This window comes from Helianthus annuus, chromosome 6, assembly GCF_002127325.2.
Source record: "Helianthus annuus cultivar XRQ/B chromosome 6, HanXRQr2.0-SUNRISE, whole genome shotgun sequence".
Lineage (NCBI taxonomy): Eukaryota > Viridiplantae > Streptophyta > Magnoliopsida > Asterales > Asteraceae > Helianthus > Helianthus annuus.
In genome coordinates, this window is record NC_035438.2 from 3,917,088 (window position 1) to 3,931,554 (window position 14,467).

Consider the following 14,467-nt stretch of genomic DNA (forward strand, 5'->3'; position numbering starts at 1 on the left):
TAATAATGGGTGCAAATATGAACAGAATCAATAGTTGGAGACCTATATTTGAGATTTTCGAGAGACGCCTTGCTTCGTGGAAAGCCCGAACTCTGTCCATCGAGGTAAGGTGACTCTTATCAAGGCGGTTCTCGAAAGTCTTACTGTATATTATTTCACTCTTTCTAAAGCTCATGTGGAGGTTGTGGAAGGTTTTGAATCTATCATGAAGGGGTTTCTATGGTTTGGTATGAGTACATAAAAAAAAAGTCCATTGGGTTGCTCGGGATAGGATGTCCATTCCAAAAAAGATGGGAGGCGTGGGAATTAGTAAGCTAAAAGACGTCAATAACGCATTACTAGTTAAATGGGTTTGAAGGTATAAGATAGAAGAAAACAGTTTATGGAAAAGGGTGGTGGGTGCGTGTCATGTTAACTGTAGGGAGTGGTCATTTTTGCCTTCAAACAAAACCATATCAGGTTTTGGAACTCTATAGTAATATTGGAATCTAGACTGGATGTGGGAGGAAAGAAGGTCCACTATTACATTAAGGGAAAGGTTGGTAGTGGTGAACAAATTAGATTTTGGCGGATCTTTGGTTAGGTAATTCTATTTTCAAAGATAGGTGGCCAAATCTATAAGGTTTGGAGATGGAAAAGGCTATAGGGTGAGTGATTGTTTTGAATCTCGCGGCTTGAATATCGAGTGGATATGGCGATGGAGAAGGGGGATTTCTTAAGTTGTTGAGAGGTAGGAGTGGCTGGAGCGTTCTCAACTGTTGAAGACGATTCTTTTCTCCAGATGGAGAAAGGTCTGGTGGCAAGAAAAGCTGCTTCCAGGAGGTTGTCAAGTGTTTTCGCTCGACGATTCCATTCTTGGGTGGTTGGTTTGGCCCTTGTTCCTGTAACTCGAATCCTATCCCGGTATATCCCGGGAATGGGATGGGAAAGATCACAAAGTCTTCTCGGTGAGAATGGTCAAGGAGCTTATGACAACCGGTGTCGACTATAGTCAAAACTATATAATGAAATGGTGCAAATGAGTTCCAAGCATATGCAATATTTTCTCTTGGAGAGCGGTGTTGGATAGGTTGCCCACAGGATGGCCCTTAGATAAAGGAATATTCATGTCTACTCAGATCTTTGTGCCTTATGCGAAGATGGTGTGGAAACTGTAGATCATGTTTTTACGGCCTGGAGCGTGGCTTCAGAGATTTGGATGAAATTTCCAATCACCGGTAAAAAGGAAGCCTAGGTGATAAGCGGGCTCATTATAATTACATGTTTGAGTTTATGGAAGGCGAGGAAGGAAAAAGATGTTCGAACAAGAGATGCAAAGCGGAAGACATTATAGGCTCGGTGAAATCTTTAGGTTTCTTTGGCTTAAATATAGATCTAAATTCTCCGATATTGTATGGAGTGAGTGGTGTATATATCCATTTGTATATGCTTGGTTTGTAGTTGGTAGCAGGCGCTTTTTGTGTTGGTGGTCACCGTCTTTGTCTTGGGTGAGATGGCGTTGTGAACAAAAGTTAAATTTAAAAAAAAAAACTGAAAATAATTACCAAAATATTTGGGGGAATCAACATCATAATGATTATTACGGAAGTTGATGCATAAAAACATGCTAACGATTTTTACGTTGGCTAGCTTTTACTTTTGTTGTTAATGAACATTTGGATGTTCGGTTAACATCTTTTTTTTTCCTGTATACAAATTCGTTACTACATACTATATATTTTCAAAATCTTATGTGTATTTTGCCTTTTGACATCTGTAAGTTCATCAAATGTCGACTTGCTTTACAAGATCTTAGATATGAGACACAAAGTAGATACTAATCAGAGATTGTTTCAGATTTAATATTGTTGTAGTTATCCTAATTAACTATCAATGTTTTTTCTTACAAAGAGTGTGTGATTTTTTTAATAGTTTTTTGGATGATAGGTGTTGATGAAATTATTGAGAGGATAATTCTTTCATTTTCTATGATGACTTTTGGACAATATGGACCCTTTTTAAGTCGTTTAGAAAAATCATATAAGTACACATATTTCTAGCGTTTGTTACACAAGATAACGTTTTTATCATTACAAGGAAGAAATTTTTGTTTATCCTTCATACAACACTTTATTTATTATATAACTATCATGTAATTGATCCAAACAAATGATTTAGCATCCACTGGATTCCTTTTATGATCATATTAGTTTTCTTAAATGGCTAACTCATATACATTTTTTTTAACGGCCAACAAATCAATCTCGAGCATTCTCGGGGCACCCACTGGACAAACGGAGTACTCCGAAAGTAACCCGAGTCGTCCACCACCAATTCCGGGGAAAACCCGGTAACCCACCCGCCCGTAGGCACGACGGTAAAACCCGTTTGGCTCAAGGATCAAACCCAGTTTTCCCTGGATCTCCTATCACTGCCCACCAGTGCCTCACTTCTTTTTTGCACCAAATGAGAATTGAACTTGAGTTTTCAGAGAAGAACTCAAGTCCTCCTACCGCTTGAGCTAGAGGTCATTGGGTGCTAACTCATATACCTACTAACTAAATTTACATCCTTTTGTTCATGATGAGACTAAAACCCTCAACCTAATAAGCAGGGGCAAATCCAGCCCACATTTGTGGGTTGCCAAGAACCCAGTGCGTTTGGAAAAATTAAAAAAATAGTGAAAACTTTGTAGAATTTAGAAAAAAATAGTGAGAATTAAAGAGAATTTTCCAAAAGTAACTCATTAGAATAAAATCTTGCATCCGTCAATGCTAATAAGTAATATAAAAAACACATTTTCAACATTTTGATACCACTAGATTACAAACCTTTTCATTATATATCGTATTATATTGATAAAAGAAAAAAGTTTACCTTAGTGCTAATAAGTAATATAAAAAACACATTTTCAACATTTTGATACCACTAGATTACAAACCCTTTCATTATATATGGTATTATATTGATAAAAGAAAAAAGTTTACCTTATCTTAAACAACATATAGCTAGTTACATTTTTTACAATACATATACACACATTTACAACATGTTATGATCAGGGTTTAAGCGACCGTAAAAACCTATCATAAGCAATCACAAATAAGCATTTACTATTGTCCCCCAAATGACCTTTTTCTCTGCCACTATTTTGGGATATCTAATCACGTATAGGTATATCTCTTTGAGCTTACCTTTTTCCTAGGTTTTGGGTGTCATGACATCACTCTCTTATCACATGTTTTACTTTATTTTTCACACACCACCAAATTTCATAAATACATAAAGGCTATCCACTCTTCCCACAGCCACTCTCCCTCCACCGTTATCACCACCACCATGCCGCCGTGCTACTAAACCCCCCCTCTCTCTTTCTCTCTCATCTTCCTTTTAGGTTTTGGCTTTTAGGGTCCCCTCTCCCTCTTCCAAGTTCCATCACATGTTTTGCTTTTTATACAACACCAACTTATATTAATACATAAAGGGTCGATCATATCTCCACCCATCCACCACCCTTCCCACCACCATCTCCACCAACACCATCACCACCACCTCTCTCATCTCATATTAGGGTTTCATCAAGAAGCAAGAAGAAATCAATAAAGACACAAAAAGATTCCATCTTTTGCATCTTTCTTGAGTTGGTTTCATCATCATCATCATTGTTATCACCATATAACATCATCATAATCATGATGATGATGGTATTATGAGTTGAAAACTTGAAATGGTTGAAGAAGAGAAGATGATAAGAGGAAGTAATATGAATATGATGGTAGGAAGTACTACCACCAAAGGGTTTGATCCTTATGTTAACTCATCATCAAACACTAATGACTTCTTCAACTTTGAGCAACACAACTCAGATCTCTTCGCATCTTCTTCTAAACCGGTCATGATTGCCGGCCCCGGCGCCGGAGATTTCTCTCAGTTTGATGACCAATCATCTCTCCAAAGATGTGTACTAATCCCTTGTGAACCAAATGAAAGGCCAAGTCAAGGACTTTCACTTTCTCTCTCTTCCACTCATCCCTCCACCATTGGAATACAATCATTTGAGCTTGTAAGACCACCACAAAGTCATCATAACCATGGTCATCCTCACCAGGGATATTTAGGGAAGCCTCTCTATATGCATGATCAGCAACATCATCATATGATGGCAGATGATCAATCAGCTAATATTATGAACACTGCTTCAGGTGGTGCTCAACATCAAAGTGGACAATACAGTTTAAGAAGCTCAAGGTATTTAATACCTACACAAGATCTCCTCAATGAGTTCTGCAATCTTGGTACAAAGCAAAATGATCATTCAACAAAGGCAAAAGCTCAAAGAACCAACCAGTCACAAGATCATGATCATAATTTGGATCATATGAATGCTAGTTCTTCAAAAAATATACCTTTAAATTCTATTGAATTCTTGGAATTGCAGAAAAGAAAATCCAAGCTCCTTCAAATGCTAGATGAGGTATAAATCTCTCTACTTTTTGTTTGTATTGTAAAATTTTAAGAAGTCTTCTTTAACAATGAATTTCATGGAATACATACAGTTGTTAATGTTTAGTTTATTCTGATTTTTGTAGTAAAGCATATATTTTTTTAATTTGATAAATCAAAGATTCTTGTTTTCTTTTGAAATTTCTTAAACTTTTTTTTTAACTTTTTTTTTTATTTTCAACTAATTGAGTGACCATAAGTTTTTCCATTAATGCCCACATGGTGACAAGTTTGCTCCTTAAATTTAATTTGATAACCCCCTTTTCTTGTTGAATGTTTGTTGTTAACAATTTATTTGTGATTGTATACATAAATTTACATGCCATAAAAAGCCCAGAAAAGATAGCTGGTCTATTTAACATTTGTTTTTGTTGTTTTTATAGGTGGATAGAAAATACCATAATTACTGTGCTCAAATGAAGGCAGTGGTTGCATCATTTGAAGCAGTGGCTGGTAATGGTGCAGCAACAGTTTATTCAGCCTTGGCATCAAAGGCAATGTCAAGGCATTTTAGGTGTTTGAGAGATGGTATTGTAGGTCAGATCAAGGCAACCAAGAAGGCTATGGGAGAAAAAGACATTTCTGCCCCTGGTGCCACCAGAGGGGAGACTCCTAGGTTAAGGCTTCTTGATCAAACTTTAAGACAGCAAAGGGCTTTTCAACAAATGATCACCATGGACAGCCACCCCTGGCGGCCGCAGCGTGGGTTACCGGAGCGGTCGGTGTCCGTTCTTCGTGCTTGGCTGTTTGAGCACTTCCTCCATCCGTAAGTTCCATCTGCCATTAGTTGATCTTAACTGATCAAGGAATTGAATTTCATTTTTTTTTTTAAATAAATCAAAAACTATTTCTTTTACAATCTCTCCTCAATCATTGGTTTTCATCCATCCCTATGTTGATTCCTAAATTCATTTATTATCATATTATTGATCCCATCAAAATTTTTATTTTATTTATTTTATTTTGTCTCTTGGGGCCTTCTTCTTATGTTTTCTTGTGGATTTGATTCCTTCACATCTCTCCTATAGGGAGGGACCATATAAATGTGCCCTTCTCTAGTCTCATCCACAAAATATATTTTATTCAATTTATTTTTCTAGTTTGGTTTGTTTTGTTTTGTTTGAGATATCCTCAAATCATACGAAAAAAAGTTCACATGTGAAGGTTGAACTTGTTTAAGTTTGTGGTAACAATTTATTTTGATATCATATAGTTCAATACACCTAACTATATGTTACACGAAATCGCAGGTACCCTAGTGATGTCGATAAACATATTCTAGCACGACAAACCGGCCTCTCAAGAAGCCAAGTATCGTCACATCTATAACTTGTTCTCTTTTCGTTTACATTTATTTAATTCGTACTTTATTTTTCTTGTCACATGGTACTAGCTAGCTAGCATAATGAAGCACAATATGTTTTTCTTTTGTAATGTATTTTCTTTTTTCTCTAGGTATCAAACTGGTTCATTAATGCAAGGGTTAGGCTATGGAAGCCCATGGTGGAGGAAATGTATATGGAAGAAACAAAAGATAATGAACATGAAAACAATGAAGGTGTCACAGACAGATTCAATGCTGCTACTGATGAAAACACTACAATCACAAAAGTGGAGCAAAAACCGACGGTTGATCAGCTTATTCGGAGGGATTCTGATTGTCTTTCGTCGATCATTAACCACCACGACCACAATACAACGAAAACCCTTGACCGCACCTTTCACCAGAGTTTTCCAAGGGTCTCAGCTGATTCTTTTGGAGCAGTGGAGCTAGATTTTTCAGCATACAATCACAACTTTGGTGGCAATGGTGCTGGTGGTGGTGGAGGGGTTTCTTTGAACTTGGGATTACAGCAACATGCTAGTGGTGGTGGTGGCGGCGGTGAAGGTGGTGGTGGAGTGTCACTATACTACCCTAGAGACCATATGGAAGATTGCCAAACTGCAGTACAATATTCTTCTCTTTTAGAGGGTGATCAAGGACAGAATTTACCTTACAGGAATTTGATGGGGGCACAACTGCTACATGATAATTTGGCTGGTTAAGAGTTAAAAAATTTATATCTTATTTTATATAAGTTAAAAAGAACACATATGGGATTTATATATATATAATTCTAGGTAAAGGGTATACATGATTGGGGTTAGGATAATTGTTTAAGATCAACATTTTGAAGTTTTTGTATATTGAAAGGGTATTGTAATATTTTTCTTGCTTTAATATTTTGCAGTCAAAGAATTATAGAAATGATCAGTTGATTCAACATAGGAATGTACAGCTTCCTCTTCTAGGCGTCTAGTAGTGTTTTTAAGTCATTGGTTGTATCTATCTTTATTGTTTTAAATATCATTAAATACCTACCAACCAAAGCTTTTTAGACTAGGGTATCAAGACGGGTAGTATATATATTCTATATCTAAATGGGTGAAGGTTTTAGCCGACATTGATAGGTTTAAAAGTAGGTTAAGTCTAGGTTTTGATCATATTTTTTTGACAAATTTAATTAACTCAAGTTTACATGATACGCTAGGATTGCTCTTAATGTTACACCGCTCCTATTAACCACCTTTCTATATATATTGTAGAATTTGAAGCTATAACCTTACGGATAAAGGTGAGCCATTTTACAACCAGGATGTTCTTAGGTTACCCGTAGTGGGGCGTCATATGAAGGAAAAACTGGGCATAGAGCTCCCATAGCGCCACCAACACCACTACGGCGGGCGCTATGGGGTTGATTTTTTCTTTTGGCGTTATCCTCTTTGCGGCGTCATCTTCTCCAGAATGTTTCCCCCCACTCATACACATATATATACTGAAACGGGATCAGGAGAAAACGGTGAAAAGTGTGAGAACGGTGAGAACGGATCCTGGCCCAACACGTGGCAGGGAGCGCTAATTGTTATGCCGGGGTACGATTGTCATTGTCCACTTCCCGCTAAACAATGGCGTTATGATTCCTTTGCCCAAAAATAATTAAATATATATGGCATTTTCATCTTTATGCTAGTTTACATGGCGTTTTTTAAAAAGTGTTTTTTTTACGAATGACGTTTATATTTTAATGGCGTTTTCATCTTTATGCTTGTTTTTTCATGGCGTTTTTTTAAAAAGTATTATTTACGAATGGCGTTTATGTTTTAATGGCGTTTTATTGATTTCCTATAGATTTGGCGTTTTTGTATTTTCTACTTGTCTTAATTTAGTTTTTTTAACCTTTTTTAATGTTGTTTATGTTTTAAATGGTTACTATTTGTTAATTTTCTAATCATGGCGTTTTTTTTATTTGCACAAATACGGTAGTAGATCACACAACCAAACATGTAGATGTAATAATGTAAAGAGTAAAACACGATAGTCAACATTAAAATACATGGCGTTTAGCTAATCTACATATTCTAACATTCGTTTTGCTATTCTCTCGTCTGCTTTGTCAAACAACTTACGTATTTTTTCTTCCCCTAAAGCCATGAATGTATTTAGACAACTTGTCAGTAGTTTTATGTTTTCATTTTCGCTATGAAACAGGATTTTTCCAATGTATTTTACCCTTAGTTCATTTAGCTGTCTTTGTTGGAGTTGATTTGGGGTATCTTCTGTTGCCAAACCACTTTTCCAACTAGCTATATCCCCCATGTATGTTTCCATATGCCTCATTGCGAAAATACCACAGTCGATGACATTAGACTTTGTCCTCCAATCCATCTTTTGTCTGACAACCTTCGCTTTGCTCATGATCTTATGCTTTGGGTGATTTTTAATACGCAAGTAGTTTGCAAAAGTTCTGTGCTGCAGTTTTCACATTTTTTTTGCATATATTAGTTTGGCGTTTTGTCAACATAGTTCCTATATTATAAGTTTTTAAGATACTTACCAATTTTTCCACCCATCCTTCATACTTTTTTTTATGCTGACGTTATCCCCTACACCGCTGTTGTCCAATACATCAACTCTTTTGTGTTTCATGTTGAAACAGACAACATAGAAATGTCTTTCCCAGATTATTGGCACGAAGATCAGTTCATATTCCTTGATGGTTTTATGTTTCTTGTCTCCTTTGAAACGTGTGTTTTTCAGAACAGTTTCCATGTTTCTGTTGAATTCATTGTTTCGTGCATCTTCTGTTGTCGTTTCGTAGTATGCCGGAGTATTCTGTAATATTAAGTACCACATGATTAAACAACAAAACAATGTCTTATTATAATTTTATCAAATATATATAGCAAAAGAGTTACCAGCAGTATTTCTGTGCAGAATAACCTTGAGGGTGATTCATGAGCCTTGTATCTTTCTTCATAGTTCAGGATATGTGTCCAACTTAGAATAATTGAGACGTGTGCTTGAAATCCTGGTGTCATGCTCTCACAGATCACCCTCATGAGAAACTTTTCTCCCATCTTGAACAGCTCAGTTCTAAAAAAACATCATTTGGCGTTTTAGTTATACAAACTCATTCTATTATAATACATGGCGTTTTGATTGTTTTTGCATGCATATTCTCAAGTAAACGTTATGAATGGATAGTTTGGCGTTTTATTTTGAGTTGTTCTCCCATCTTGAACAGCTCAGTTCTAAAAAAACATCCTTTGGCGTTTTAGTTATACAAATTCATTCTATTATAATACATGGTGTTTTGATTGTTTTTGCATGCATATTCTCAAGTAAACGTTATGCATGGAAAGTTTGGCGTTTTATTTTCAGAGAAGTGTACATACTCATAATCGCCGATTCCAGTGAAGATGTATGTGGAAAGGTTATTTTCAGGGTTTGTCCTTTTTTCATGTATTACCACTTGCCTCCTTAGTTAAGGTGACAAACATGCCTTGCTCAATTTTTTATCTCTGTTCTCCTCTTCAGCCACATTCTTTTTTTTATATTTTTATCTTCTTCATCATCTTTATCAGCTTTTTCATCACCATGCAGCTCTTCAGGGTTTAAAATTTATTTTCTTGCATCAGCTTTGTGATGTCTGGAGTGTTGCCTCATCACCTTTCTCCTGCACATCTGACATGTTTGGCGTTTTTGGTGGTGATGTGTTGATGGCGTTTTCATCCTGGGGTTTATTGGGTGTCTCTTCCTCTTCAAAACTTTTCAAGAGGTTTTCCCAGATGTAGTTGGTGGCTGTTCATATGGCGATTTATCAAACACTGCCCCTTGTTGGTCAACACTTTTGTTCACCATCTCCCCTTCAGTTTTTTCTTTTTCAGTGTTGAATGCCTGACTGTCTTGTGTTTCTGTTGTGGCGATGCTTGGTGTTTTATCAAATACAGACATTTTTGGGGTTTCTTCAGCAGGTTGCAGAGTTTTTTTATTGCTTTAATTGCTTCATCCACCATCTTTGAATTATTAAGACCTTCTTTAATATCAATCATTTGTTTTAGATCTTGTCCTGGCAGCTCCAAAATCTCAGCAATATTCCTCTTAATTATTTTCTCCCCATTGTATCTTGAAATGTGATATTCAAGTGTCTCGAAATCACAACTCCACCTCTCAATATCGTTTTCGTTTACATCTTCATCTGATGATATAGTATCCTCTTCATCATCATATACGGGGGTTGTTGTAGCAGTCGAGGGTTTGGCGTTTTGTTCTATTGCCACATCCCTTGTATCCCCTTCTCCTTGCCTTTCTCCTTCCCCTTCTCTTTCTCCTTTTCCTTCTCTTTCTCCATTCCCTTCACCATTCCATTCCCACTCCCCTTCCTCTTCTTCTTCTTCTCCTTCCCTTTTTCCTTTTCCTTCTCCTTCTCCTTCTCCTTCTTCTTTTCCTTTTCTTTCATTTTCATCTTCAATGACGTTTTCATGAACTATTTCCACTTGCATGGCATTTTCATCAACTGTTTCCACTTCAATGGCGTTTTCAATTCCAGCCATCTCCTTCTCCCTTTCTTCTTCATTTTCAAATTCTTTGACGTTTTCATGAACTGTTTGCTCTTTAATGGCATTTTCTTTTTCAGCCATATCCTTTTCCCCTTCTTTTTCATTTTCATCTCCTAGTACCACCTCATTTTCATCCTCAGTTTCTTGTGTATCTTCTTCTGTTTCAGCTGGCATTTATTTGGCGTTTTCATCAACAAATTTTGAGATGTTCTCCAACAATGTCATACATTGTGAGTATTTAATGTGTACCAGGAGGCTGTTTGGGTATTCAGTCTTTGACTGTTTTAACAGTGCACTCATTTTATTGTAACAATCTTCTAATTTTTTGTATGCTCCATCCAATTTATCAGCCATTTCCTGTTATATTAAATAAAAGGATTTTGTTTATCATGGTGTTTTTTGTTTTTTTTTTTCAAATTTATTATTTGAACAACATACCTCTTCAGGTTCTTTGTTTTGTTCTTCTTCATCAGCAAAAGTGTTGTCATATTGTGTTACTCCTCTGATAAGAGCATGGTTTCCTGATGCAGAAACTTCAAACATTGTTTCCCGGCTTTCTATATCCTCAATCACCATCCTTTGAAGTGAAGCCTCTTCATCATCATTGAAGGGCATGGCGTTTTGCACCTCATAGTTATAATGATCATCATGATCAAAACCATCATCATCATCAAACTCATCATCATGCTCAACATCATCTTCATCTTCATTCTCAACATCATCACCATCATCTTCATCATGAACAACAATCTGCATTTTTCTTGTTTTTTGGGGCTTGCTTCCTTTACATTTTTTGACTGTTTTCCTTTTTACTTCATTGCCCACAAGGTGTTTTGCCATTACACTCTCAAATAAGTCAAGAGTTTCTGTTGTAACCCACTCAGTTGGGTATCCTTCTTTTCGGTCCCATTTTTTCATATTACACTCTCATTGGTCTTTTTTTTCTGTTAAATAATAATTATATTATTAAATCTGTTTTAATAATATTAACAAATCAGAATGATTTTAGTAATATTGATTTAATTTTAAAAATATATATATATTAACGGTACTGATTAATTAATATATATATATATATATATCTGGTTTTATAATATCATATTTCGGATTGCAATTATATGAATAAATCTGTAAATAAATCTGTTTTAATATTTATATTAAATATAATTATATAAATAAGTCTGATTTTATAATAATAATAATAATTTGTTTTATTACTATTTCTGGGAATAATAATAATATTATTAATAATAATAATAATGAATAATAACAAAAATACTGAATTGCTTTATAAATAATAACTGATTTTGTATAACACTAATATTAATAATAATATATATATGAAAATATAATAATAATTATAATAATAATAATACTCATTACATCAGCATGTATAACAACATTTCAATCGGAAACAGTCGGCCGAACGGAAAGAAAGAAAAGAGAAATCGGAGAGGGCTTACCGGTCGTCTTCTCCGGCGACTCCGGCGAGGTTCCGGCGTGTTCTCCGACGAAATGCAAACGTTCGAGAGAAGCTGTGGTGACTGCGACTGAACTCCGGCGAGTTTACGGTTTACTTGTGGAGGTATGAGAGGAGAGAAAGGTGGTGGTGTGTGTTCCGACTCGAAGGGAGTCCCGGTATTTATAAGGTTCGGAGATCACGAGAATTCGGAAACAGTCCATGATTGATTCAAATTAAGGAATGAATTCGAGGGTTTTTAGGAAATGATTGTATGATTGTCTGATGATTGAACATGTTAGATGGAAAGGTCGTGAAAAAGGAAAGAATCAATCGTTGCTGCTGTCATTTGGGCGGCAAAGGTTTAAAAAGGAAGGATCGAGATTTGCGCATAAAAGGAAATAAAACACCAGTTTATCAGCTCCGGAAAGGAGGATAAACTGGTTAATGCTTTCATGTTTGGCAGTACAGGCGCGAGTTCGAGTCCCGTTTCAGGCCGGTTCCAGGGGGTTTCACCCCTTTTTGGCCCTTTAATTCTTTTTCAGTTTTAAAGAATTGCAGGTTAGTCCCTGATGTTTCAAATAATTGACTAACTGAGTTAGCTGACTTAGTTAAGTGACCTCCTTAACAATTAATCAACCTAGTTATAAATTTAACTTGTTTCTCTAAGGTTTAACTAACCAAGTTAGTTAAACTAACCAAACTTAACCAAAATCACTTTTTATTTTATAACTTTTATTTAATATATTTATTTAATTATTTTAAATTACTAATTTATTTATTTAGTATATTAATAAAATATTATAAAAATCTATTTAACCCAAAATTTCAATATTTTACCGAAATAACGTACGAATTCCCGATTTTTTTTGTACGGTTTTGGGTAATCTCTTGGCAACGATGGATTTGAGAGCTGAGATTAATATGTCTTTTCACTGTTTTTACGTGTTTAACATAGTTTCAACGTGTTTCAACTTGTAATAACATGTCATAGCATATAAACACAAATATGAATAAAATCATGCATTTTTCATTATGATTCAAGTCTCGAAATGAAATTTGAGAATAAACGAGAGTACAACTGACTAAATTGGAAAGTACAAGTCAACAAGCCATAAATAGAAAGTTCAAAAACGCGAGGCGTTACAGTCTCCCCTACTTTAGGAGATTTCGTCCTCAAAATCAAGATGAAACTTTTGAAAAGATTATATCTAAAGGGTTATAAAATGAGACTTTGATCATAAGATTTTTTTTTTTTTTTATTTAGGAAAATTGGTTTCATGAATGCATCACATAGCACATTGTCTTTCATATTGTTGTTCACATAGAATAAAATGAATGAAATGTCATAGATTTTCACATAGTGCAATATGTATAATGAAAGCATAATAAATTTAATTTGTTCACGAGTGGGTATCATTATTTATTTTAGATCGCGACAATAGTGTAAATTGTGACTTCCTAGCTAGAAATGAATGAAACGCTCAAACGTAAAACACATAATAATTGAGATAACATAAAAGAGATTTAACGTAAAATATGGATTGTCACGGAATGTAACGTATGACACTTCCAAAGTGAATCGAAGACCTTCGCGAATTAAGGAAACGTGTTTTGGCCTATAGGTATTAGTACTCTCATCGATGGTCCCCAGGTAGGCAACGGGTCCTTAATGGATTTATACGAATGCCAAACCTAGACAGGACGTCCCGACTACCGGTACCTAACCCTTCCAGTTACTACACATCCTTAATCGATTGGGAAATCGAGACTTTGGCGAGAGCGAAAATCGAGGAGTGGGACTAGTTAAACAAGATGCGAGTATCACCTCTAACTTGATAACGTCGTACCCTAACGTGGTTGGTACTTATCAAAAGATAAGGGTCCACTAGAATATGAAATGGAAAGCTCCCAACAAGGTTTGGATATCACTCCTAACTTGAGGGTAGATTTCGTGCAAAATCAAAGTATAGCTGAGTGAAATTCATCACCAAGTGTGGGAATCACCCCTATCTTGATGAATCATTTCGATTGTGTTGTAAGAGTGTCTTCAAGCCTCCAAGTGTGTATTGTGTTAGCCTTAGGAAAGGCATGTATGATTTAGAAGTCCAAAAGAAAGTAGAGGGAAGCAAAGAAGATAGAAAGGAAGTTGTTTTAAGCAACACATAGTGAGAAAGCTCCTAAACTATAGACTAGGCAAGGCATTCCTAATTCCCTATAGTTATGGCTCTGATACCAATCTGGTATCAGAGTACTCCTACTATAGACTAGGGAAAAGTATGGCAATCCTACCTAATTCCCTATAGTTATGGCTCTGATACCAATCTGTCACACCCCAACCGATGGCGGAAACATCGGGATGAGACGAACAAATTGCTCAAAACAACATAACACTAAATGTGACAATAATTTATTTAATTTATTTCATAAACTCTAAAATGGGATACATAGTTCCAAATAAATAAACATAACATTTAACAATAATCAAAATGCTAAGTGGGTTTCTAATGTCCAGCCTAGCTTGATTCTTGTTTTCTTGATCATTCAACCTGCAATATGTATTAAAATAAATCAACAAAAGCATGTTGGCGAGTATACAAGTTTTCATACATAGCATAGTACGTGTTTAAAATGTTTACTCATATC

General features: G+C 35.6%; 1 protein-coding gene across 1 annotated transcript; it reads left to right on the forward strand.

The window, feature by feature from the left end:
* Positions 1–3,126: 3,126 nt before the first annotated feature.
* On the forward strand, positions 3,127–6,746 carry LOC110864419 (homeobox protein BEL1 homolog). Its single transcript, XM_022113476.2, has 4 exons — positions 3,127–4,453; positions 4,866–5,248; positions 5,733–5,793; positions 5,938–6,746. The coding sequence occupies exons 1-4, from the start codon at positions 3,707–3,709 to the stop codon at positions 6,526–6,528; spliced, it is 1,782 nt and encodes a 593-aa protein (XP_021969168.1). The 5' UTR covers positions 3,127–3,706; the 3' UTR covers positions 6,529–6,746.
* Positions 6,747–14,467: the final 7,721 nt, after the last annotated feature.